This window comes from Peromyscus maniculatus, chromosome 19, assembly GCF_049852395.1.
Source record: "Peromyscus maniculatus bairdii isolate BWxNUB_F1_BW_parent chromosome 19, HU_Pman_BW_mat_3.1, whole genome shotgun sequence".
NCBI classification, from domain to species: domain Eukaryota; kingdom Metazoa; phylum Chordata; class Mammalia; order Rodentia; family Cricetidae; genus Peromyscus; species Peromyscus maniculatus.
The window spans coordinates 51,848,905-51,874,682 of NC_134870.1; the positions used below are offsets into that span (position 1 = coordinate 51,848,905).

The following is a 25,778-nucleotide window of genomic DNA, read 5'->3' on the forward strand; positions in this document are numbered from 1 at the left end:
CTAGGGAGACTGCCTGTTTCTAGAAACGTCGAAAGGGCCTTATGAAGCCAGAGGTCTGCCTAGAAACCGGTGATGAGAGCCCCGGCCAGCCAATGGGATCATGCAGGCCTTCTACCTGCTTAGGGAACTCCCCCTTATCCTGCCCAGGGAGAGCAGCTTTGAGTGAGTGGGGTATTTCCAGATTTGTGGCTTTCACTTCCACATCTACCATGTGGGCGGAGTGACCGGCTGTGGACGAATCAGATTCCTCCCTGCACCAGCTTCAAGAGGTGATCCCGGGGGCTCAAGGGTCCCAGACACCCAGCAGCAGGAGCAGCAGCAGCAGCAGCAGCAGCAGCAGCAGTGCCTGTGGGGAAGACTAGAGACCGGAACCATGGACGACCAGCGCGACCTCATCTCTAACCATGAGCAGGTGCCCATACTGGGCCAGCGTCCTAGAGCCCCAGAAAGGTATGTGTGAGTACCAGCAGAGAGCCCTCAGTTCCGGAGGGCACAGAATGCAGGCCTGGGAAGGGACACTGCATTGAGTTGCAGGAAGGCTGCCTTGAGCACTGACTTTCTGAGTGTTTCTTTCTGAGTGTTTTTGTTTGTTTGTTTTTTTGGAGGCAGGGTCTCTCTATACAGCCCTGGCTTTCTACATAATGAAACTCACTCTGTAGCCCAGACTGGCCTCGAACTCACAGAGATCCTCCTGCCTCTGCCTCCCAAGTGCTGGGATTAAAGGAGTGCACCATCACGCCTGCCTCTGAGTAATCTTGAACCCCTGCCCCCCCACCCCCACCTGCTAAGGGTATGGGCTTCCCTCTCTGCGAACCGAGGGCCTCCTTTAGGACTTGTAAGTGTTAAGAGGGCCCCAGGTTCACTCTTCAGAGTTTCACAATATAAGGGGCTTCACGGACCCTCTGAAGCTGGGCCATGACTCTAGGCCAGGACTGAAGACCATAGTGTTCCTCCCCCGGATGAGCTCTCACTTTTCCTCAGTAAGTCTGCTTGCTCTTCTAGCCTCAGATCTGGAAAAGGTTCCGATGCCGGTGGAGAAACCATTTCTGAGGACAGTAGAAGCAACCCAGTCTTTCCTTCACTGCCAGAGGACCGGTATGAGCCTAGATAAGCAGAGCCCGGCCATATTCGCGTCCACACTGAAACAGGATTAGCCTTTCTCTGTGTAGGAGCTGGCTGCCACCCCGCAGCTGCTCAGAGAGAGCTCAGCGCTGCTGTGGGTCAGACCCATCTACAAACCTCTTTTTTGCAGCAAGAGGCTGCCCCAGCCCTCCAGATAGCCCCAGACTCCTCTCCCAGCCCCCAAAGGACCTCAGCCCTGTGCCCTCCACCCCCAAAATCCCGAACAGGACTAGAATTCACCTGCCCTCCCTCCCCCACCGCAAGCTCCCACCAACCCGATTTGCTGCCTATGGGGATTAAAACCAGATGTGACGTCAGCTGTTTCCAGGCAGAAAGGGATTTGAGAGAGACTCTGAGATATCTTGTGCAGAGGAATTGTGTTCTGGAAAGACGGTAACCAGATACAGGTTAGTAGAGCAGTGGGGAATTCCAAGGCAACTTTACTGCTGTTGTAGGTGGCCACAGAAAAATCACAAGGCCCTTTCTGGGTCCCAGCTTAATGGTAATAACTATAGGAACAGTCCACCCAGTGTGTACTTTTTACCAGTCCTCAGATACTGTTGATTGTTATTGTTACAGACTCTATCTTAATTTTTACAGTTACTGTAGCTAGGAGTTGGACATTTTTATTATCTCCCTTAGCCATCCTTGCCCTTGTCTTTTTTTTTTTTTTTTTTTTTTTAAGACTGGTTTCAGTATGTAGCTTTGGCTAGAACTCATGGTGTAGCCCAGGCTGGCCTCGAGCTAATAGATATTTGCTTACCTCTGCCTCCCGAGTGTTGGGATTAAAGGTGTGTGCCACTATGCGTTTTCCCCACCATGCATACCCCCCATTTTCACACAAAAGGAGTCTGAGCTTATCTTGGTAACTTCCAGATTGTCTCAGCTGGTGAGTGTTGGACATAGCGTTTGAACCATGACTAGTCTGAGTTTGTTCTCCTGTGTGGGTCCTTTAGAGGCCTCATTTGTGGTGGTGATGAGAGCTGGGAGCCCCTGACCTCAGGCCACTCAGGGTGGGCTGTGTTCAGAGATGGTGCCTTAAGCTCTCAGGCCATTCCAGACTGGGTTTGATTTGGGGCATTTCTCGTGAACACTTCTGCCTGGCAACATCTGTGTCATGATTCCTCATAGTTCTGATTGGCTTCTGACTTTAGCCAGTTACGTTTTTTTTTTTTTTTTTTAATTGTTGTTTAATTATAAAAGGAGGAAGTAGAAAGGAGGAAGTAAAACCAGGAGGTGACAAGAATTGGTACTCAATCAGAACCAAGGGCCAGACAATCTAGAGACGTAAGAGGCTGGGTGTGATTGTGCATGCCTATAATCCCAGCATTTGGGAAGTGGAGGCAGGAAGATCAGGGGTTCAAGGTCAGCCTCATCTACATGAGACCATCTCAGAAAAACAAAATAGCAGTAAATTTAATACAAGAGGAAAGGAGAGCATTTGCTAGATTTTCTAGACATCTAGCCTCCCTGAGAGCAGTATTATTGATAGAGAAAGATGTGTTACACGTCGGAGTATTTCATTTCTACATTTTATTTTTATTTATTTAGGTTTTTTTGAGATAGGTTTTCTCTTTGTAGCTCTGGCTGTCCTGGAACTCACTCTGCAGACCAAGCTGGCCTCGAACTTTGGGATCCTCCTTACTCTGCCTTCCAAGTGCTGGGTTTAAAGGCATGCACCACCACCGCCGCCCCCTCCATCTCTGTGTTACTTAACAACATCTCATTCCAAGCTCTTGCCCATTTCACATGCAGAAGGGTTGACTTGCTCATGCTCCCAGAGTTAGGCAAGCAGAAGAGCCCGGATGTTAATTCTGGCTAGCTGCTCTCATCTTCAATACAAACCTGTGTTCTTCGGCCTTCTCAAAAACTGAAGTTCAGAACGGGGAGGGATGAGGCTTCCCCCAAGGTCGTGTGATTAGAGGTTAGCTGAGACTAGATCTGAGTATGGGGTGGTGGAGGGGTTCAGGTGTTCCATGATTTACCCAAGTAGTTAATAAAGCAGAGGACCCTGAGCCCAAGCTACATCTTCCTTCAGAAGGTCAAGAAGTTGAACTTATTCCCGGTCCTGGTCTGGTCTCCCTTTCCCAAAAGAGTTTTTGCTTTCTCCTTCCAAAAATAACTCTTCTTGGGTCGGCCGTTGACTTAAGGAAATAGAGGGTTGGCAAGCATAGAGCCAATGAAAATTAGTTGTGTCTGTGACATCATAAGTCACTAGGCAGACAGGTCTTCTGGAGCTTCCTAAATCTCCTTTCCCAGTTGCTGGAGTAGGCAAGATGAAGACTCCTCATGAGAATATCTAATGGAGTCTGTCTTAGTCTGAGTTACTATAATATACTGTGCATACATATTATACATATAATATCTACTGTATACTATATAGAGACTGGGCTATATGTAAGTCCAGAGATTTATTTCCCACAGTTCAGGAGGCTGGGAAGTCCGGATCAAGACACTGGCATCTGCAGATGACTTTCTTGCTGTGTTGTAAATGTACGGCCGTGGAAAGGCAGGAGCCCGACTTCCTCTGTTAAGCCTCCTTACAAGGGTGCCTAACTCCATTCACTAAAACACTAGACCTTTAAAGGGGACATGTTCAAACATCAGCAGAGTACTGATAGTTCTTCCCACCCAAGGGCTCAGTGGGGGAAGAAAGGACGGGAACTCTCAGGGTCTCGAGTCAGGATCCTGATGTTCCATACTGTTAACACGTGCATGCACCCCCAAACCAGTATCCAAGGCCCAAAACTGCAAGCAGTCACTGAGGTCTGAGGGTCTGGCCACCCAAGAGCACGAGACATTCATCCAGGCCTAGCCGTTTATGTTGCTGTTGAATCCCCCCCACTTGGCTACCACTACGAGGTGCTTCAATGATCACAGTAAGAGCTTGTTTCAAAGAAAACTGTGCCCGGCAGATGGCCCAGTGGATACACAGGCATGAGCAGAGCACCTGAGTGTGAATCTCAAACACCCATTCGAAAAACAAGCACTAATCCTAGCACTGAGGAGGCAGAGACAAGGGGACCCAGGGTTTGTTGGCGAGACAGTCTAGCTGAATCGTTGAACTCCAGGTTCAGGGAGAGACCCTGCCCCCCAAAATAAAGTGGAGAACAACTGAGGAAGACAACCTGAAATGGACCTCTGGTCTCCACACAATTACACATGAGCACCCATACATACATGCACATGCAGCACACACCACACACGCACACGCACACGCACACACACACGGGCTGGGGAAGAACCAAGGTTTAGAATTGCTGGGGTGAGAGTTACTCATGTGACCCGTGACAGAAGCTGGGAGACTGGGGAAGATTTGTCCAAAGATTCCCAGAGACTGGTACAGAGGCTGCTTTTGTCTCTGGAGCGGGTGGCATCTGGCCCTGCTCCAGCCTGATAATGTCCCCCCTCCCCAAATGTCTAGGCTCCACTTCTCTTTTTCAGGTATGCATGCTCTTTGCTGTCCCTGTCGCATTTCCTTCCCTTTTCTCTTTAAAGCTGACGTCACTGCAAAGATTGGGGACAGCACAGGGATGGAAACACTACTTCCTCTTACATAGTAAAAGCAACTGCCAACTAACATAAACAAACAAACAAACAAACAATAAAACAAAACCGAATCCTTTCCTCCTGGGGGCAGCTCAGCTCCAGATCTCCAGGGCAGAGGGTAAAGAGGAAGGACATGGGTGGGGGCGTAAGTCCCCACTCCCAGCCAGCCTCCAACTCTGGATCATCCTCTTACTCCCTCCTCACAACAGGTGCAACCGTGGAGCGCTGTACACAGGCTTTTCCGTCCTGGTGGCTCTGCTGTTGGCCGGGCAGGCCACCACTGCTTACTTCCTGTACCAGCAGCAGGGCCGTCTAGACAAGCTGACCATCACCTCCCAGAACCTGCAACTGGAGAGCCTTCGCATGAAGCTTCCTAAATGTGAGAGCATTCCACCTGTCCTGGCCACCTCACTGTCCCTCAGCTCACGGGCCCCACCCATTTCCCCATCTAGCGCTGCTTCCCAGCCCCCAGCCCCCGGGTTTCAGATCTCAACCCCTGGTGCCCTATTCCCTTGGGCCTGGACTCAGGCTGTCTTGTCTTCCCTGCCCCACAGCTGCCAAACCTGTCAGCCAGATGCGGATGGCTACCCCCTTGCTGATGCGGCCACTGCCCATGGAAAACATGCTCCAGGGGGTAAGGAAGGCGGCAGGGAGGAAACATCATCTGGTCTAGGCAGCCAGCGGGCAGGTGCCGAAGGGGAGGGGCAAAGGTTAACAAGTGACAAGCAGGCAAGGTCTTAACTGCTGGGAAGGAGCAGGCTCCACTCAGAGAGGCTTTGCCAAGGTGGCGGAGGCCAGAACTCTTGGGGCTCCCTGATGGGGAGAGGACAAGTCTCACAGCTTGCAACGCGCCTCTCACCTTCCACAGCATCCTCTAGTCCCTCACCTCCTCCAAGCCTCTGAGAGCAATAATGTTATTCACAAAACTTCCCCAGGGAAGAGCACACACTCTTCCAATTGGTTGCCCAGGGCCAAATGGCCAGCCCTGAAAACATACATACAGGTAGCATTATACGGACTGAACAGATTTTATTTAGGAATATATAGTATATAAATAAACATACACGCAAGCAATAGCAATGAATGATAAAAAGAGGTCATGAATTTGAAGGAGAGCAGGGAAGGGCGTATGGGAGGGCTTGGAGAGAGAAAATCGAAGGGAGAAATGTAGTAATTAAATTATAATCTTAAAAAAAAAAATAAAGCACGGGGCTGGAGAGACGGCTCAGAGGTTAAGAGCACTGCTTGTTCTTCCAAAGGTCCTGAGTTCAATTCCCAGCAACCACATGGTGGCTCACAGCCATCTGTAGTGAGATCTGGTGCCCTCTTCTGGCCTGCAAGAGTGTGTGCAGACAGAACACTGTATACATAATAAATAAATAAATCTTTAAAAAAAATAAATAAAGCAAAAACTGCTATTGGCAAGGCCATGAAGAAGAGCTTATGCCAGCCTGACCTCAGTGAGGATATGGAGGCAGAAAGGGAGTAGCTGGAGCTCCCACGTTAGGAGGTAGCAGACAGAGCTGAGCCGGTGAATGCATGGACCTGACTCTTACTAGACGCCAGCTGCTGCCCCCCCAGCTGCTGTCCTCACCCCCCCTCCCAGGTCCCTCCTACTTCTCAACCAGCACTGGTAACTCTGTTCCCCTTTCCACAGCCTGTGCGGAATGCTACCAAGTACGGCAACATGACCCAGGACCACGTGATGCACCTCCTCCTGGTGAGTGTCAGAGCCAGTGGGCAGCCCCCCGGTCCACATGGGACCCTAACCCTCACTCACATGCCAGGCTCACTGGAAACTCAACACCTGCTCACCCCAAGGGATTAAGGTGGCCCTTAAATGTTGCACGTAGTCCAGGCCCCTTCCCTCACCTTGAGATAAGTGTCTACGTAGTCCTGGAACTGGATATGCTATGCAGACCAAGTTGACCTTGCACTTAAGAGATTTGCCTGCCTCTGCCTCCTGAGTGCTGGGACTAGAGGCGTCCATCACGACACCAGGCTCTAGCCTCTTCACTTTGGAGTTGGAAAAATTAAGGTCCAAGTCTTGGATGTGACTTGGTCATGATACCCCATTCTCCTTCCAAAATTAAAATCTCACAAGCCTGCTCTGTACCAGGCACTACGTAGGGTCCTTGGCCTACAGCAGGGAAGCAACTTGAATATACCAGTGACCAGGTGATGAGGGACGCACAGCTGGTTGTGAGGACAGGCAGAGGGCCCTGTCTAGCTGGTGGTGGTCAGGAATTCTTCAGAGATGAGACCTGCAAGACAGGCAGACATCTATAGGGAGCACCCTAGTGCTGTAAAGGTGGTGTGGACCCTGACAGGAGCTACCTAGCTGGGTGGCCCTCACCCCTTCACCCCTGCTCTCTGTCACTGAAGCCAGGGTCCAGGCTTGCTGTGGCTAACATCCATTCCTCAGAATGAAGACCTGGGAACATGGGGTGTACATTTCCCCTTTGCTATCATGGAGTGTTTTGTTTTTTTTAACTTCCTCTTGCCCTGCTACTCTGCAGAGGTCTGGACCCGTGGAGTACCCACAGCTGAAGGGGAGCTTTCCAGAGAACCTGAAACACCTTAAGAACTCTATGGATGGTCTGGACTGGAAGGTGAGAAGCTTCTGTCGACTCTCCTCAGGACTAGACAGCGGCAAGGGGTGGGGGAGCTGTTCTCTGGGCTAGAGAGGGCCTTCTAACATCCACAAAAAAAAAAAAAAAAAAAAAAAATTGTGGGTCTTTAAGAGGCACCGGGGTGGCAGCTGGGCTCCAGATGTTGGGCCTGTCTGACCCTCCAAGATTGTTGTCAGGGTAGGGTGTTAACCCCTGACCCCGATGACCTGCCTCTACTCTCATTAGGTCTTTGAGAGCTGGATGAAACAGTGGCTCTTGTTTGAAATGAGCAAGAACTCTCTGGAGGAGAAGCCCACTGAAGCTCCGCCGAAAGGTACCAGGGTGGGCGCTTCAGGGTGCCAGGGCCCCCCCCCCCCCCCCCGGAGCTGCTGAAGCCTCCAGCAGCTTCAGCGAAGCTAACAGCGGCACTCCATCCTCTCAGCTCTCCGTCTCTTCTTGCCTGTTCCCTCAGGGTTTGGAAACTCTGACATCCTGTCTGTGGGTCTGTTCTTTCACACACATATCCAGAGTATAGAGGCCTCTTATCCTTGTCTTAGAGCAAAACCAACTCAACACACACCAGGCAGGAGTCCTCGGAAGGACACCTCCCCGGCACTCACTCCCGCAACACACGAGGCAGAGGGCCACTGAGTCAGCGGATGCCCAGAGCCCTAGGCACTTCTAACTCACCAGCCATGCCGGCACACAGGAGGCTTGAGACCTAACGCATTGGGGAGTGCCTGGCTTGTACCTTGGTGCTGTCTCTGATTTGCTGTGCACAGCCTGACGTGCCTGTCCCACTGGGTTTCTCTGTCCCACAAACGGAGGGCTAATGACCCACTCTGTCCTTGGAACTCAGTTTCTCGGATACATACATAGACGGCAGCTTGCATGCGATCTCAACCAACTTCTAGCTAATTTTTGAATCCCCTCTCCAGCACCCCCAACAGATGGCAGCCCCCCCTTTCTACTTGGGTTATCCCAGTAACAAGAAGGTCAGGCTCCCAAAGGCGTTCCCATTACTGTCCTCCAGAAACCAGACTCACAGGAGTAAATACTAACTGTAATAGAATCTGAGCGCTAGAAGAAATATTTTGAGGCCGACGACTCCAGCCACGCTTTCCCTCTTTTTTGGACCGTACTGGTTTCAGCCTTGGGCCTCAGTTTTCCCATCTGTACCATGGGAGGGATGAGGAAAGCGACTTGGACAGGCATTAGGCCCACGGCAGAGTGGCGTGTGGGTCTCCGCTCTGCTGAGATCCCGGCCCAGAGCCCGCTCACTCACTGTCTTCGTCACGCCTGTAGCGTCGGCGCTGACCAAGTGCCAGGAAGAGGTCAGCCACGTCCCTGATGTCCATCCGGGTGCGTTCCGTCCCAAGTGCGACGAGAACGGTAACTATCTGCCACTCCAGTGCCACGGGAGCACTGGCTACTGCTGGTGTGTGTTCCCCAACGGCACCGAGGTCCCTCACACCAAGAGCCGCGGGCGCCATAACTGCAGTGGTAAGCAGGGGCCACCGTGCCAGTCATATAAAGGATTAGGAAGCACGAGGAAGGTGAGGGTCCTGAGGGCCCTCCTAGTAAACATGGGGTCAGGACATGGGTTGGCTGTGCCCGGAGGACAGCCGCTGTCAGCCATGCATCTGGCCCTTCATCCACCTGCGCGCTCCTGTGTGTCTCTCTAACCTTATCTCCGCTCACATTCTCCACACGCTGTCCTACACCAGAGTCCCCCGCCCCCATCTCACCGCACCCACTAACCACACTAGACACTGTGGTGCCTCCTTTCCCAGGCTCAAGGTCATACTGGGAAATATGCCTTTGGGCACAATGGTGATCAAGTGTGTGTGTGTGGTGAGGTAAGAATAGCATGGTGATTCCTTTGCAGAGCCACTGGACATGGAGGACCTGTCTTCCGGCCTGGGTGTGACCAAGCAGGATCTGGGTAAGGGGGTCACCCACACTCACACTCACGTGGTACAGCATGACACTGGGCTGGCTTTTACAGAATGGGCTGGTTGCTGGAAGCAGAGCGCCCAAGCTCAGTAGGGGAGGAATGGGCAGTGGGAGGGGGAGGCCCTGAAGTTCCAAGAGGCTGGGAAGAGGCAGAGACAACAGGCGAGGCAACAATACCCACTTCTGTTTCCCTTCCCAGTTATGTGAAGCCAGAGGCCAGCTCTGCACAGCAGCGGCTTTCCTGTCCTCCTGTGCCCCAGCCTTTCTTTCTGCCTTCCCCGACGTCACATCCCAATTCCTGCCTCCTCGTACCTTGGGGCTTGAGGCTGGTGTCCGCTTCCTCATCCCTGGACACGACCAATGAAACCAGAAGAGAATGAGGGTGCTGGAGGGCCCCCGCTGCCCACCCCTATCTAAAGGAATAGAAAGCTCAGAGTGGGCAATGCTAGGTGGACCCCCATTTCCGACCCATTAGCAGTCTCCAACAACGTGAGGCGTTGAGATGTAGGCCCACAGACAGGGATAAGGGCTGCTCCACCCTGAACCTACACTGGACACATCGGCTGTCTCCTCCTCAAGGAAGAACCCAGGCCCTCCTTCCGGAAACCTTCCTCACTTCCTGCCAAAACCCCCAGGTCCCTTGCTCAGCCAAGCTTGTCAGCAGCCTATAGGATCATGGTTCATGTGACAATAAAAGGTAGTAAGTAGAACGTTCTTGCTCCTGGCTCTTCTGTTGGGATCCAATCGGTTTACCCTAAGAAGGTCAATGAAAACCTTAACCTGGTCATCTAGGTACCCAGGGCCCATGGACACACAGGAGACACTCAGTACCTGCTTTACATTCAGAAAGAAAGAGGCTCTTGCGCAGTTTCAAAAGCACAGCTCATTCATCATGTCCCAGCTTCCATCCCTCATGTCCCCGATTCCATTTCGGTACTAAGAACAGCGTTGAGTGTGATGACAGATGGCAGTGGACACAGGGGCCTAGTGTCAGGAATGGATGCAAATGGGGGCTGCCACCAGCTGGGTGTCTGCAGGACCCAGAGCTACTCAGCTCCAGTCCACTGTCACCGGAAAAGGGAGCAGATCCCTTACCACCCAGGAGTCGGAAGCGAACGTTGGCGACATGGGTCCGTTTCGCAGTTTAACTACTGTGCGTCAGCACAGCCGAGGAGACCCTTCTCTGCAGTCTGATCTGCACCAACATGGAATGACGGGAATGGCCGTCCCCCAGGGCGCTATGCTGAGGTGGCTTCTGGACGTTTCCGCAGAGGCAGCGAAGGCGGGTGGCCACCCTTCTCCCTCAGTCTACCCCAGTGATGCCCCAACACATACGCGGGCTGGCTTTGTTCACTTCCAGCCTTCCCCAGCACCGAACTATTCCCTGGAGAGGGGGCGACTCACGGCCTCCTTACTGGCTCTTCCCACGACAGCCCCCGAGGTTTCCCACCACATCATCTAACTCCTAAACACCCAAAGGCCCCTCTGTGACGTCACCTGTGCCATCTACTCTGGCATCTGACCAACCTTCAACTCTCCTCAAGCTCGGAGGCCGTCTCCTCCGGGGAGCCCTCCCCACATCAGCCCCCGGGGAGAGTCACCGAGGCTCTGTCTTTAGCAAACCGTCCAACCCCCGGTACGGCAGGACACTGGCGTGCAGGCAGGCAGGAGCCCCGAGTGCTGGCCTGTGCTCGTCCACGGTCGCCACACTGTCCTTCCTAAGCAGTCAGGAGCAGGAGGAGCCCAGATGCACGGGGGAACTCAAACCTGTACATTTCAAGTCTTTTATTTTGAGTTCTTAAAAAAAAAACAAACCAAACCCAAAAGAGCTGGAAAATTGATAGGACGAGGCCTTGGGGTAAGCCAGGGATCCAGGAAATGGGATGAACTGCAAGCAGAACCTGGCTGGGTCTGCAGAGCAGAGGGAGGTCGGTCCGGAGGCCTTTGGGCACGTTGGATTTCAAGGGGGAGAGGCAGGTCACTTAAAAAAATATATATATACTGTACACATCTTATGCAGCACTCAGAGGAGGTGGGTGAGTTTCGTCTCACTTCCTCCTGGGACCGCCGCCGCCTCGCAGGCTCACTAGCTTGGCCGGCAGCACACGCTGGAGCCGGCCATCATCTTCTGTCGAGGGAGGGTAAGTTAAAAAGTCCAGTCCCAACTCACACTGGCCAAGGTCAGAGGTCTGAGGACGGCCGCACTCTGACAAGACTCTAGGAGAAGAAAACAAACCAGGTCAGATTTCCTGAACTTTATGTCCGCGGAGGAAAACCGAGAGCCGAGGGAGGGTACCAGATCTGCTGGGGCTCCGCACCTGCTAACAATGCCCCTCCGTCCCTCTGGCCCCGGGGAAGGGAGTCACCGTCTCTCGGGCTCCCTCCCTTCGGGCCCACCCAGCTGCCCAGGAAGGCTACAGAGAGTCGGGTACCTGTTCTACGTGCTGGGCCTCACATGGCAGTTTCGGCTGTCTTCTTCTGTGAGGAGAGAAGGGCAACAAGGTCTCAGTCTGCGGGCCCTCACCACTGCTGTCCACCTGCGCAGGGCAGGACTCCCTGGAGGCAGGGGTGGGACCGTCTCAGCAGCCACGCCCCTGCAGCTTCCACTGCTGGGCTATCCTGTGCTACCAGCATGAACTGGATGGCTGTTCCTTCAGCGGGCATCCCCACTGGCCAGGACATGCAGGCCAGGCTCTTCCTCCTACCATTTCTCACCTGGAAGCTGGTCGAAGCTTACCCAGTTTCCTGCCCATGGGGGTCTCTCCTATCACCCCTCCCATGCTCTTCCTCACAAGGTCCATGAGGTTGGAAGGGTGGCATAGAACGGGTCTGGGTGTGGGAAGGGGAAGGGGAAGGGGAAGGGGAAGGGTTTGAATTTCTGGCCCAAGAGCTCCCAGGAACTCAATCTACCTTTTTCTTCTTTTTCTTCTTGACTAGCGAGTCAGGGTCTTTGACTGAGGTCTTTTTTCCTTTCTTCTTTTCCTTTTTTTCCTTGTCTTTTTTTTCTGAGGGAAGAAAGCGAGCTTCCTGAGCCACAGATACTGACGCTGAGTGAGTCAGGGTCAGGAGGCCCATGACAGCTTCCAGCTCCTACATCATGGGGAAACAGGCCCTGGCGGGGCCAGGCCACCCTTCAGGTGCCAGGGCTCCCTTCTTCCTGTCTGTGGACCACAGTCTAGGGCCTCAATACCAGCTATGCCAGTTCTTTACCACTGAGTTACATGCCCAGTCCTGAATGAACTCACTTTAAGAACATCTCCCCCCATATTTATTTTAAAAAAGACAGCGAGGTGGTGGTGGCGCATGCCTTTAGTCCCAGCACTCGGGAGGCAGAGGCAGGTGGATCTCTGTGAGTTCGAGGCCAGCCTGGGCTACAGAGCGAGATCCAGAACAATACTACACAGAGAAACCCTGTCTCGAAAAAACAAAAACAAAGACAGGAGCCCCATAGGTTCTGGACATCAAGAGGCTGCAGGTCCTTATGTAGGAGGATCAGATGACCAGATACCTCTTCTCCCCCACTCCTGCCACAGATGGGCAGGCAGTACTCAGGAGGATTTCCTTGCTGGGTGTGGTGGTTCAGTGCCCAGGAGGCAGAGGCAGGTGGATTTCTGTGAGTTCGGAGACCAGCCTGGTCTACATAATACGTTTCAAGGTGGCTAGGCTACACAGTGAAACCCTGTTTCAAAACAAAACAAGAGGGGACTGCCCAGCACAAGTGTCCCTTCCTTCTCAGAGCCTGTTTTCTACTTAGAAAATGAAAGCAAGACTCCCCACTGCCCAGGGTGGGCAGGACAACTCAAAAGGCCCACTGGGTGCAGGGTCTGGTCTGGAGGGCAATTAAACGGCCGCTTTCCCGGAGGAACTGAATTCTAGAGGAAGGAAGGGGGCTCTGGATGAGGATGCAGGCACATCCCGCACCTCAGGGACCGGCAGTGGACCTCTGGTGTCCCTTCGGTTGGAGTGGAGTTCTCCATCGTGTGGAGCTGGAGTTGGGGCTAACGTGGGTGTCACTGCTGGGCACTGTAAGGCCCCTGGGCTGTGGGGAGGAGGGGTGAGGTACTGGCCCATGAGCTCTGCAATCTACTTTTGGCTTTGCCACCAGACCTGTCACTCTGGACAAACCACTTCCCAGCTTCCACCGTCCCGCACCAGCACACGCCCGGGAAAGGAGTCACTTACTCTTACCGGATTTCTTCTTCTCCTTCTTGCTCTTTGCGTCACCCTGCTCTCCACTCTCAACCTTTAACCCCAGCTCACTTTCCGGCTTCTCCTTGGCCCCTCGGGTGCCAGGTGACTCCTTCCCCTTGCCATCGGCATCCGCTCTGTCTGGCTTTGCCTTTGCCTTGGAAGTCCTGGAGGTCTTTTCTGGGGTAATGGCACCTGCCCCAGCCACCAGCTGCTTCTTCTTCTTGCTCTTTGGGGTCCCAGCCGCCAGCTGGTCCCCCGAGAGCTTCCGCTTCTGGCCCTTCTTCCCACTCTCCTTGATGGCCTCCGTGGCCTTCTGCCTTTCCTGCTCCAGCAGTTCCGTTAAGACCTTCATCACGGAGGCCTGCACCTGGGCCTCGCTCAGGGGCCACGGCTGCTCCCGGAGGCGCTGGGTGATGCTGTTCTGCAGATCCTGTGTGGGTGCTGCTGGGGTCTGGGTGCTTTTCTTGGCCTTCTTGGGCTTCTGAGGTGTGGCGCCCGGGGAGGCCTCTTTCCTACCTGTGAATCACAGGTCCCGGAGGTCACAGGTCTGGAAAGCTGAGGGACAGATCTTACACAATATATGAGGACTGAGGGAGTGCATCTCCTCACAACTGTACAGATGGGAAACTGAGGCCCAGGGGTCACTCTGCCCCATCCGTCTCCTATGCTCATGCCTTAAACAGGAATCTCACCTCGAACTTCCAGCTGTTTTAGGTCCTCACATTAAAAAACTCTACCCAATTATAGTTGGGGATGGACAGTGATCTCAGAATGTTAATGAGAGGGCCTGAAGTCTGCCAGCGAGACAGAGGGGACAACAGGTGGGACACAAGTGACCCAGGTTCCAGGTCTGCCTTCATCAACACACCGCGAGGCTTTGGCCAGGTTACAGTCCCTCAAGGCCTGTTTCCCACTGTACAACAAGAAGCTACAGTCTTCTGCCATGAGCTGTAGGTTCATAACACAAGAGAAGGTCCTGCGGACCGAGGCTCAGCTCCTGTCTCTGGACATACAATGGGTGCTTGGCCCATCAAGGCTGGGGCAAGAGGCAGATCGGGGCGGGGGAGCTCTGGGTGGGCTTGCTGTGTATGCATGTGGCGGCTGACTAAGCAGGGTTTACTGCCTGCCAGAGTGACTTCTGGTGCAGCCTTTGTTTAGAATTTTCCACGCCTCTGCTTGCCTTTGATAATTGTGTGCTGACTACACGTGTAAAAAAAAACCTTCCACAGCCCCCTCGAAAATGTCTCCCTGTCGCACCCGCCTCTCACACAGACAAGAACACTGGAGAAGAAAGTGAGCAACAACTCCGCCTCTGACCCAGCGCAGGAAAGCTGGGGCTACAAGCCCAGAGCTTTCGCTCCCATCTCCATCCACTTCGCGCCTCCCAGGTCGCCCGGGCAAAGGCTCTACCGCTCTGTGCAGCAGCAGCAGCAGCACAGAATTCCTACATTTTGAATGCTCAGGGGTTGGACCCCAGCAGTGTTTGCCTCAAGGAAAAGCTGACTGGAATGGAGTGGGGAGGTGGGATGTACTGTTCTGTTATGTAAGGCACTCCTGACAGTCCCCTCCCCTGGGTCCCACCAAATGTCATGTGACAAGTTTCTGTATGTTATACTTTTGACAGTATGTGGTGGCATTACTCTTGCCTTGCATGGTGAAGACACAGGGGCCCAGGAGCTTTGGCTGCAGAGTGAGTCAGAGCAGCCCCAGAGACCAGTCCATCACCTAGGGTCTCCTCTATATACTGAGTCCTCCAAACAGGGCTGCCGGCCAAGTCTGAGTCATTCTGAGTCCCTCTGCCCCATACCCTGGCCCTCTAACTAAGGAAATAAGAAAGTCAGTAGGGACAGCTGGGGAGCCGAGGCCTCCTCCACAAGCCCAAAGAAGTTGCTACAGCTTCACTAGCTCCAGAGGGGTAGGTACCCCCGCTCCCAGGGTGCCCAGAGCTGGAAACCCGGGCCTGGCCCCCGGCTGTGTTTGTGGGCCCCTCCCGTTCCCACAGAGGACCCGTAGGCTTGCACTGGAGAGACTCTGATGGAACCCAGGCTAACACTGGTGAGACGACTGCTTCCGATGGCAAGCAGGGGCCAGCAGCCTGGCCCTCCATATCCCGATATCCCCTACTCACCCGTTTTAGGGGACGCGGTGTCTGCTGCCACCGAGTTCTGGGGTTTTCCTTTCTGCTTGCCATCTACGTTATCTTTGGTGGCCGGAGCAGAGGAAACCAAGGGGTTGGAGTCTTGCTTGGGAGTGGCTTTTGAAGCCTGGGAATTGGCCACAGTCACCCCAGGAGTCACATAACCTGAGAGGAGAGACTGAAGAGGCCCAGTGTGAAAGACGCAGTGGGCCCCTAACCCTTACCCCAGAGCCAAGGCCTGCTGAGGAGATCAGCGCAGTGCCCCAAGATCAGGCCAATCTAGTCAAGCAGAGAAGTGGTACTGAGCCCACAGAGCCCACGGGTCCTCAGTGGGTGCCTCCTAAACTATGTGAATCGATGTATAGAGGGTAAAGGCACTTGCCGTACAAGCCCAACAGCCCGGGTTCAATCCAGTAACCCACATAAGAGGGGAAGGAGACAACAGCAGACTCCACAAAGGCGTTTTCTGATCGCTCCCCACAAATGAGAAAATCATCAGTGTCTGTACAGAACGGCCTCCCCCCACCCTTTCCTTTTCTTTTTTTTTAAATGGCACTGGTGTTTTGCCTGCATGTCTGTCTGTGAGGGTGTCAGATTCCCTGGAACTGGAGTTACAGACAGTTGTGAGCTGCCATGTGGGTGCTGGGAATTGAACCCGGGTCCTTTGCAACAACAGCCAATGCTCTTAACCACTGAGCCATCTCTCCAGCCCGCAAAGAAGAGCCTTAAGAGAGACCTAAAGAGTGGCTTTATCTGGGCATGTCTTGGAATCCATCTGAATCCCTTCCCTAGACCCCAGGGCAGCAGGTGAGGCTCTATTCTGTTGATTTAGGGCATCCCACAAGCGGGACCTTACCAGGGCCCTGGGAATGGGATCTAGACACTTGAAAGCCGCAGCTCCAAGCTCTAGCCCTTACCCTGGCAGTTAGTTACCTGTGAGGGGGCCACCAACTCATCTTCGCTGGATTCATCAGGGGTCTCCTCCACCACGATCTCCTTCTGGGAAGGGTCCGGATCTAGTGCAGAAGCAAAGGTCTCTTGTTGGGTGTGGGTCCCTGGTGGCCCCGTTGATCAGGCTAGGCAGAGCTCCTCAGGAAGGCCGCAAAGCCTGGGTCTAGGTTCCTCCTGCACAAGGCCTCCCATTTTTCACCCACTGATGTTATCCAAAGCACCCTGCCTGATACATTTGAATGCCAGTTTTCCTTTCTGGTTCCCGAGGCTCCCATTTCTCTGCTTTCCCCTGTAAGGGAAGCCAAGTCCTGAGACTTGGGGCATTCAATAATGGGAGCCTGATACCGAGAAGGTGCCAGCAGTCAAACAGGATTCAGGTCTTTTAAGTGGTGGAGTTATTCCACTGGTGGATAAACAGGCCCAGGGGTGGGGTGAGAAGGCCAGAGCCCACGGCTCTCCCAGGCTGGGTCTCATCCCCTGCCCTCCCTCCTGGAATCCTCACCCAGTCTGGGGGCTGCCTTGGCCATCTGGGGTCTCTTGGCATCCGCCTCGCTCTCTGAAGAGCTATCACTGCTGTTACTCGGGCTCCTGGAGGGTCTGGGGTAGCTTGGGGGAGGCTGCTGCTTCTCAGCAAGTTTGGGTTTTCTGAGCTTGTTGGCTGCTCTGGCCTGGACAGGTGTGCTCTGGGGGTGCGTCACAGAGGGCGTCTCCACGGCGCTGCTGATCTAGTTTGGTACAGGAAGAGTACAAGAGAAGGTACAGAGAAGGACGTAATAGGGCCAGGCCCTGTGTGGGAAGCACCTCACGAGCCTTCCCATGATTTGTCCCACAGCTCTCTGGTGGGCACTGCAGCTTCTTACTACGTACAGGACACCGCGGCCCAGGCAGGTAGAGTAAGGGCTGGTGTGGGACACACAGCCAGGCTGGGCTCTCAATGAGGCGCTGGCCACATGTGTGGGAGGAGAGTGGGGTTAACGCGGTCTACACAGCTCCCCAAACACAAAGCATTGGAAGGCTGGGTCCTAGCTGGGTCTCACTGGCACTCACGTGGCATGCACACGTATGTGTACACGCACGCACGCACGCACGCACGCACGCACTTCAAGCACACCCATGCTCATGTTGACTCTCCAAGTAAAATTCAGGTGGTGTTCGCAGGAAGCCATCCACCTTCTCCACGTCTCTCCATGTGACCTGGGGCTCACCAATTAGACCAGGCTGGCTGGCTAGTGTGCCCCCAGTGATTGACACGTCTCAGGCGCCCCAGTATTGGCATTACAAACCCCTGCTACCATGCCTGGCTTTTCCCTGGGGGTACTGGAGAATGAACTCAGCCCCTCACGCTTGCATGGCAACACTTTATCCACAGAGCTGTCTCCCCAGCCTGCTTACTGGCTTTTTGTTTGTTTGTTTTTCAAGACACCACAGTCTCTCTGCCTAACCACTCTGGCTGTCCTAGAACTCACTTCAACAGACCAGGCTGGCCTCAAACTCACAGCAATCTGCCCGCCTCTGCCTTCCGAGGGCTGGGCTTAAAGGCGTGCGCCACCACTGCCTGGCTGACAACTAATTGATCTTGCGTTCCTTGTTTAATGGCTGTCTCTGTGCTGGCTCGGGAGCCCCAGGAGGGCCTGGTACCTGCTGCGGCCTCAGTGCCCAGCAGGGCAGATGCCCAGCACCATCTGCTGAGATGACCTTTTGGCACTACAGCATGTGATGCACCAGGAACGGGGTGGCCCAGCAGCCCCTCTAGCAGGGGCTGACCCATGCTTTAGCACAGCTCCCTCCTGCCCTCAGGAGGCTGGGGTGCAGTGGACTCCTCTCTCTCCACGTGAGAGTCAACAAACCCCATTAGGCCCACAGAGCAATGAACTTGGGAGTCGGAAGGACCCAGGTTCTGGCCTGGACTGACCCTGGTGGGATGTGCCCTTAGTTTTAGGTTAAACAGTGTCCACTAACCTTGTCCTACTAGTTAACGATACACTGAGACTGGTGATGGCTAGGAGAAAAAAAATGCTATAAGGTCACTTCCATTCTGAATACTTACTAAGAAAGGCGAGGCGAGCAATGACTATCTACAGCATTTCAAAACTAGGAGACAGAAGACGAATTCAGAGTCCACCAAGCTGGGAAGAGGAGGGATTCACTCCACTTGCCTTTGGACACCTAGCCTGCTCTTCCTGACAACACCACCATGGGGATTTGGGAGCCAAGGCTTGAATGGCAGTGCCAGGGTGCTGGGAGCAAGCCGCCGACTGCCATGCAACCTAACAGCACACACCGAGGCGGCAGTGACCCTCCCACAGCCCTCTCTTACCCGACAGTACCTGAGTGGACGCTGCCTTTGGTTTCTTGCCTTTCGGCACCCGACCAGACTGCTCACTCTTGCTGGGTTGGGGGGCTGTCCGTGGGAGGGATGTGGGCACAGTCACGTTGGTTCTAATGGCTGAAATGGAGAAGAGGGGGCAGGTTATCAGGGTACAGAAGCTGCAGGACTCCCCAGCAAGGCATTCCCCAATTCCCAGTCCTTCCCACGGACCTGGCGCTGGGCTTAGGGAGCGTAAAGCGGAAGCTAGCTTCCTCTCCTCCCCAAGCCTTCCAGGCAGCTCTCTTCATGTCATTTGACAAGGCTCAGCGCCTTCAAATGGCTACAGGGGCAGACTCCCAAGCCTTAGCCTCATCTTTTTCCTCTTGAGCAACAAGCTAGATCATGGTGAAAGAGACTCCTCGCAGTTAGGAATCAGCGGGGGAGCTGCTGGGTGCTGAGGAAGACATGCCCATCACAGCCCAACAAGGCCGTATGTCCCCCATTATGTACTAGCCAAACACACAGCATCATTCTGCTGCCAGAAGGAAATCATACTGTCTGTACTCAATGACAGAAATGTCACGGCGTCCTAATATGCAGCTGAAGATGGCTGACCTTCCAGAGGGCCTTGCCACACACACACATACACTAGTCCACCTTAGGTTTGGGGACGAGACCGAGTATAAAATGTTACCCACCTTCTTTTTGTATGTTACAGGGGATGGGAGCTCACAGCCGGGCTGATAGCCCATTCACAGCTAGCTGGCTACAGCAGACCTCTACCTTAGACTTAGACCAGCCTGCTGGTCCCTGTAGCTTTCAGCCACCACAATGCTCAGGCTTTCTTTCGGGCTTGGAGACGGCACACAGAAGCCTTGAATATAATTCCTTCGAAACAAGGCAAATGAGCTACCCTCAAGGTAACATTGCAGGGTCCAAGGCTGAGCCCACCATCCTCCTGGCCAATGCCTCTGCTAGGCCACTTGGTTACTGTCTGGTCCCTTCTGGTCTCAATGGGGAAGAAGGCATGCAGGGCAGCAGCCCCTGCTAACTGAGCAGCACATGCAGCCGCACTCACCATGAGTGGTGGGCTGGGTGGCAGGAATCATGTCTTCATCCTCACTCTCAGAGGAGGAGCTCTGGGCCGTGGTGCCTGAGGCCTGGGCCTTCCTTGGGGTGTTCACAGCCTGGACTTGTGCAGGGGTAGCAGCTGGGCCAGCTGGACTACGATTAGGGTCGACAGAAATCAGAGGGGATTTAATCACCTTGAAAAACAAAAACAAAACACACACACACCCAGTGATTAAAGGCTTGGCCGGGGAAGGGAATGGGAAATGGGTGAGGGAGGGTTGTTTTTTTTTTTTTTTGTTTCTTTTTTGAGACAGGGTTTCTCTGTGTAGTTTTGGTGCCTGTTCTGGATCTCACTCTGTAGACCAGGCTAGCCTCGAACTCAGAGATCCGCCTGGCTCTGCCTCCCGAGTGCTGGGATTAAAGGCGTGTGGCAAGGGAGCGTTTTATAAGTAAGGCAAGAAGTTCAAGGAGCTTGGGCATTTGCAGTCCACTCCCACCCCATACCAACACCCAGCGTAGCACTTCAAAGCTCTCACAGGAACCCAGCTGACCTCCACAGTGACCCCCACGGTAAGCAGTATCTATGCCCCTGGACACATGGGAAAGCCTTAAGTCCAGAGAGGAAAAGAGGAGGGCCCGGGCCACACAGCCAGATCGGAAGCAAGGCGCGAGCTAGAATGTCTAATTTAACATCTTTCTTCTGATGATATCAGATGTCCAGCCACCTGCTAAGTGGGAAGTTCTAAAAAGCATTTCCTAGAGCAGCCTGGCTAGAAGATATGATTTCCCTGAAGTCTCACTGTCCCCTCCCTCGGAGACCCTGACACAGGGTGTGTGGCCCAGCATGCAGGCCCCAGCTATACTGATCGTTTCTTTAGTACACAAACGGCCCTGGGTAACAGGGTCAGTGGGTAGTGAAAAAAACCAACAGAGCAAGAAAGGGTTCAAGAACATAATGTAGTGTGTGTGGCCCTTATCTGAGACAGGTTCTGCTATGTGGACCAGTCTGGCCCTGAATGAAGAGATCTACCTGTCTCTGCACCATCACACTAACCTTATTTGGATCCTAAAATAGGACAAGTATAAAAAAATGTCACTTATCAGCTACGCTGGAGAAAACAGACACCCTGCCTGCTGGTCAACTTTCTAGCTGTCACACTGTCTTGTGGCTGGGCTGAAAAGGAAAAGGAAACCCTTATCCTTCTGAGCTGCACACTGAAATCCTGATGGATGAGATGACGGCCTGAGACCAGTGGGCGTTGGAAAGCAAGTAGGGTGTGAACACAGCCAGCCTGCTCAGGACTGGGGCTGCTGGGGGTTAGGAGAGTGTGGAAGGTCATCATTTTACTTCACTTTGTTTTTTTAAACCCCGAGACAGGGTCTCACTGTGGGTTGGTCCCACCAGGTTGGCCTCCCGACCCTCTCGCCTCGTCTCCTAAATGCTGGGATTATAGACATGTTCTTGCAGTCCTGATTCACCCTTTCACCTCTGGGTCTGCTCTGCAGTTCACCGAGGTGGTAAAGCAGCAGCACATCCTAGTACCGGGAAGGCCACGTTGGCAGTGAACTACAGACTCCCAAATGTGTCACCACACACCGGGGGACTCTCGGTCTATTTCCTTCCAAAGCCCCGGCTGATGAAGGCACAGGGGTGAGGAGCCAGGGACCTGGAATTCTACTTTCTACTCTCTCCAGATGTCAGGGCTGGGTCAAGGCTGTTTGTGCTTTGGCCAGTGGAGGGCGGCCTGAGGCCCACAGAGGGACAGTCAGGTCCACTACCACACCCTGCCCACCTGCTGCGCTTCACCGGGCTCCCCCCACTCCAGGGGCCGCGAGACGGAGAGACCGCGACCAGCTTAGCGCTGTGGTACCCACCAAGAGCCGCAACGCTGCTGCACTCGGGCCCTTCCTACCCTGCCAAACAGCCTCCCCCGCGGCCGCTCTGATCTGCCACTTCCAGAGCCTTCCTTCCCACGTGATGAAAAGGAGAAGGATGGAAAGTGGGAGAAGGCTTGTGGTGAGGGAGGGGGATCTATATATATGCGAGAAGACAGGAGAACAGATTGTTGGGGACCAAGGGAGGCAGCAAACCCACTGAGGCGAACAATAGCGTCTTGGGAAGTTAAAAGCAGCTCCGCGGCACAGCCTCCTCCAGCTCCACCTGCCCACACCACCCCATCCCAGTGCAGGGAGGGCAGGAGAGGGGGGTGGGCGTGGCCTGGTTGCCGAGGGCAGGCTAAGCACAGGGGCCGGTGTTTGGGTCTGCAGCATCTGTCCCCCACTCTGTCATCCAGGTGCCCATCTGCTGAAGGGCTGAGACCAGCCCCCACCTGGGCGTGCCCACCTCGAGGAACGCACAAGCCCAGCACATGTGGACTGTGCTTTGATCAAAGAACTGAACTGGACAGAGGGAAACAGTGAAAGAGGACGCCACCTTCACCAGGGCATCTCACTGCTCCCTTGTAGGTGCTGGGGATGCCCTTCCCATTTGCAGGAATGATGCCCACAGAAGCAAACAAGGGGTGCTTTGGGCAATGCCCACTGCCTGCTGTCTCAGCTGGGCTCGTACCTACTGTGCCCTTATTCCAGTAAATCTGGGGCAAAGTGGGGGGGATGGGGCTGGAGGGACAGTTCAGCAGCAGGGTGTGTCCTCAGCACTTATGAGGTCCCCAGAACCAAAGAAAGAAAAATAGAAACAAAACAAAACAAAAACACCCTACGGAGGGACTTGGAAATGACACTTTTGGGGCTGCAGCTAGGAGACTTGAGGTTTATAACCCCCAATCTCATCCCAGAAGCTGAGGTTGATGATCAGAGATGGCAAGCACTTCAGCCAGGAAGGCCAGCAAACTGGTTTCAGATCCAGGATTGGAAGACAGCTGTCCAGGGACCGGGCAGGAGTTCCTTCTACACCTAATCACACAAGCCTAATTAAATAACACAATTTAGATTTTTACAAGTTCCCTGTTCTGAGTCAGGACAGGGCCTATGTCTTTGTTTTGGCAAAATGACAGACGAAGTAGCCTTTAAAATAATTTCAGAGATCTGGAGAGATGGCTCAGAGGTTAGAGAACTTCAGTTTGATTCCTAGCCCTCAAATGGCAGTTCACAACCATCTATAACTCCAGTTCCAGGGGATCTGACGCCCTCTTCTGGTCTCCACAGGCACCAGGCACAAACGTGGCAATCACTCCTACATTTAAAACTAATTTAAGTGGGCGGTAAAAACTATGGTGTATGACGTGTTGTGACACAAGGCTACAACACGGAATGGATCATCCACGCTACTTAATGTCGGCATCACCTCACATGTTCACGTCCTTTCTAATTTGGTACCCACCCCAGGTTCTAGTCAGTCTCGGGGTTTACACACCACACAACAGGGGTGAACTGCAGGAAGGGACCTGGGGTCAGCACTGATCTGGAGCTGGGCAACTGCCCTGGTACCCGGCCCTTTTCCCCACTGACAGGCTAATTAAAAACAGACACATGCTGGGCGGTGGTGGCGCACGCCTTTAGTCCCAGCTCTCGGGAGGCAGAGCCAGGTGGATCTCTGTGAGTTTGAGGCCAGCCTGGGCTACCAAGTGAGTTCCAGGAAAGGCGCAAAGCTACACAGAGAAACCCTGTCTCGAAAAACCAAAAACCAAACACACACACACACACACACACACACACACACAAACACACCACTTTGGGAGGGTGAGGTGGGAGCAGTTCTAGTTATCAATAGAGAAGTGTTCCATAAATGCCCAATAATGACAGCAACCACATGTAAGGTAGGACTCTCCCAGAGGGGCAAAATGACAGCTTCCCAGGCTGTGCCCATTTCCCTGAATCCTTCTGGGAACCTGGAAACTACAGGCTTTGTTTTTTCAAAATACAGACTGCAGATCTTCAAGACTAATGCCCCGATTTAACAGTTCAGTTTCAGCATAATGCCACTTTAATTATGCTACTCCACTCGTACAGTGAAAATCAAGGCGGCCTTCCCGCCGAGCTGGGTGGTGTCCCTTAGGAGTGAGGGAGGTGCCTCAGAAAGACTGCACAGCAGCATACTAAAATCCTGAGGGATGAGATGACGGGCCTGAGACCAGTGGGTGTTGGGACACAAATGGAGTGTGACAAAGCCAACCCGCTTAGGACTGGGACCGCTGAGGGTTGGGAGTGTGAAAGCGGACTGTAGGGACGGCCGGGCAGGAGGAAGCGCAGACCACCAGGACTTAAACAGCATCCCCAGAGCTCTTTCTGAGCTACAGTCCCTCTCCTTCAAAGAGCACGCAGCGCGTGCCATCTTGCTGGCTATACTGGGCCTCTGAAGCCAGAGGAGGTGTCCTGGGCCTCACACTTGGGGACAAGGTCAGGCGGGAACCGGCCACAGCAGAAAATGAGGTGCAGTAGGTTGCCCGGGATTGTTCTGGGGTGAGGCCCACAGATTACACCTAGGCTTGCAGGGAAGGCTCTAGGTCCCCGACAGAACACGGGCCGAAGGGGCTCGGGGAGCAGAGCTGGTTTCTCGAGCCTCTTTATGAAAAGATAAAGAGTTCTAATCCCTGGCCTGTCAAACAGGCAGCTGAGATGACTGCCTTCCTAACAGTGATCAGGCATCCCTCCTCAGGCAGGGGACTCGGCCAAGGACCCGGGCCACCTGTGTCGGTACACAGTGGCCATACCAGCTCCATTTTCACCAAGCACCCGAATCATAAGAGGATCCAGACCCAGCAGGCGGGGCTGGGGGCGTGAAGCCCGTGCGTGTCCTTGCCATGCCCTGTGGGCTGTCCCCATCAGAGGGGTGTATCGGAGGACAGACAAGAGCCCAGAGGCTGGAAAGTGCTGCCTGCATGTGGTGAGACCTGCCCCGAGGGAAAGACGGACCCTCTTCCCAGAGAGTGACAGCCCGGCTCGGCCAGTGGAGTCTTTAGGAGTCGCGACCTACCTGGGCGGATGGCAGTTCCTCATCACTGCTCTCTGAGGACTCTTCTCCGTTCTTCTCTGGGGGTGCTGGCGCTGAGGCTTTGCTTTTGGCAGGTTGGGAGGGACCATCCTTTGGAGGGGACAAGACTTGGATAAGCATGTGACAGGGAAGGGTGGCCAGCTGAGGAGGACACACGGCACCTCTGTGCTGAGTCTCCAAGGACAGTGTGGCCTCTTTTTTGTTTTTTGAGACAGGGTTTCTGTGTAGTCCTGGCTGTCCTAGAACTTGCTCCGTAAACCAGGCTGGCCTCGAACTCAGAGAGATCCGCCTGCCTCTGCCTCCAGAGTGTTGGGATTAAACCCTATCTCAAAACAGCCCCCCCCCAAAAAAAAAAAAGAGAGAGCAGGCTTCATGGACCATGTGGTCCAAAGCCATAGAACTGTCAATCAGTGAGGAGGAGCTGGTGGTGATGCCAACTCAGGGGAGACCCAAGAGGGGCTCTATTCTCCCAGCACGGATGCTACTGTACTCACTCAGCAAATACCACCTAGGCCGCCAGTTTCTCAAGAGAAGCTAGACTATCTCAACTTGTACGGGACACTTCCTACTTTCCATATAAGGTCATGACTGGCGGACACTGACAGGGACCATTTCTTCTGATGATCTCCGCTGCCACCTTCCTAAGGTGCCACATCAGATGCCATCGCCTATCAGGTCTACCAGGCTGCATCAACAATGCCCGAGCTCAGCCGGGCGGTGGTGGCGCACGCCTTTAATCCCAGCACTCGGGAGGCAGAGCCAGGCGGATCTCTGTGAGATCGAGGCCAGCCTGGGCTACCAAGTGAGCTCCAGGAAAGGCGCAAAGCTACACAGAGAAACCCTGTCTCGAAAAACCAAAAAAAAAAAAAAAACAATGCCCGAGCTCAAACTAGACCGTCAGCTGAACAGAGCCAGCCTCACCGCCCTCTG

General features: G+C 53.8%; 2 protein-coding genes across 4 annotated transcripts in view; one reads left to right on the forward strand and one right to left on the reverse strand.

Annotated features, from left to right (window-relative positions):
- Positions 1 to 268: 268 nt before the first annotated feature.
- Positions 269 to 9,949, forward strand: Cd74 (CD74 molecule). Of its 2 annotated transcripts, XM_006985129.4 has the most exons (9): positions 269 to 450; positions 4,881 to 5,050; positions 5,226 to 5,305; positions 6,329 to 6,391; positions 7,191 to 7,283; positions 7,530 to 7,617; positions 8,589 to 8,786; positions 9,172 to 9,228; positions 9,439 to 9,949. In XM_006985129.4, exons 1-9 carry the CDS (start codon positions 374 to 376, stop codon positions 9,444 to 9,446), a joined length of 834 nt encoding a protein of 277 aa, XP_006985191.2. In that variant the 5' UTR covers positions 269 to 373; the 3' UTR covers positions 9,447 to 9,949. The 2 variants fall into 2 exon arrangements, with proteins under 2 accessions (XP_006985191.2, XP_006985192.2); XM_006985130.4 differs by lacking the exon at positions 8,589 to 8,786 and having other exon boundaries at positions 277 to 450.
- A 1,060-nt stretch (positions 9,950 to 11,009) lies between these two features.
- Positions 11,010 to 25,778, reverse strand: part of Tcof1 (treacle ribosome biogenesis factor 1) — a 34,930-nt gene continuing 20,161 nt past the window's right edge. Inside the window, exons 17-26 of one of the 2 annotated variants that reach the window (XM_076555323.1) lie at positions 24,831 to 24,938; positions 19,905 to 20,091; positions 18,846 to 18,964; positions 17,021 to 17,243; positions 16,501 to 16,583; positions 15,559 to 15,745; positions 13,428 to 13,946; positions 12,150 to 12,244; positions 11,672 to 11,717; positions 11,010 to 11,456 (exon numbers count right to left, since the gene is read on the reverse strand). In XM_076555323.1, the coding sequence (XP_076411438.1) occupies positions 11,691 to 11,717; positions 12,150 to 12,244; positions 13,428 to 13,946; positions 15,559 to 15,745; positions 16,501 to 16,583; positions 17,021 to 17,243; positions 18,846 to 18,964; positions 19,905 to 20,091; positions 24,831 to 24,938 (1,548 nt within the window). In that variant the 3' untranslated portion in view covers positions 11,010 to 11,456; positions 11,672 to 11,690. Of the gene's footprint in view, positions 11,457 to 11,671; positions 11,718 to 12,149; positions 12,245 to 13,421; positions 13,947 to 15,558; positions 15,746 to 16,500; positions 16,584 to 17,020; positions 17,244 to 18,845; positions 18,965 to 19,904; positions 20,092 to 24,830; positions 24,939 to 25,778 lie in introns of both variants that reach the window. The other variant, XM_042263831.2, reaches the window with a different exon arrangement.

What these genes read in the sequence shown, in the direction of transcription:
- Cd74 (XM_006985129.4), top strand. Translation starts at nt 374, where the DNA reads ATGGACGACCAGCGCGACCTCATCTCTAACCATGAGCAGGTGCCCATA. An exon ending in TGGAAAACATGCTCCAGGGG is followed by an intron (nt 5,306 to 6,328) that starts GTAAGGAAGGCG and finishes CCCTTTCCACAG; the next exon opens with CCTGTGCGGAATGCTACCAA. An exon ending in TGGATGGTCTGGACTGGAAG is followed by an intron (nt 7,284 to 7,529) that starts GTGAGAAGCTTC and finishes TACTCTCATTAG; the next exon opens with GTCTTTGAGAGCTGGATGAA.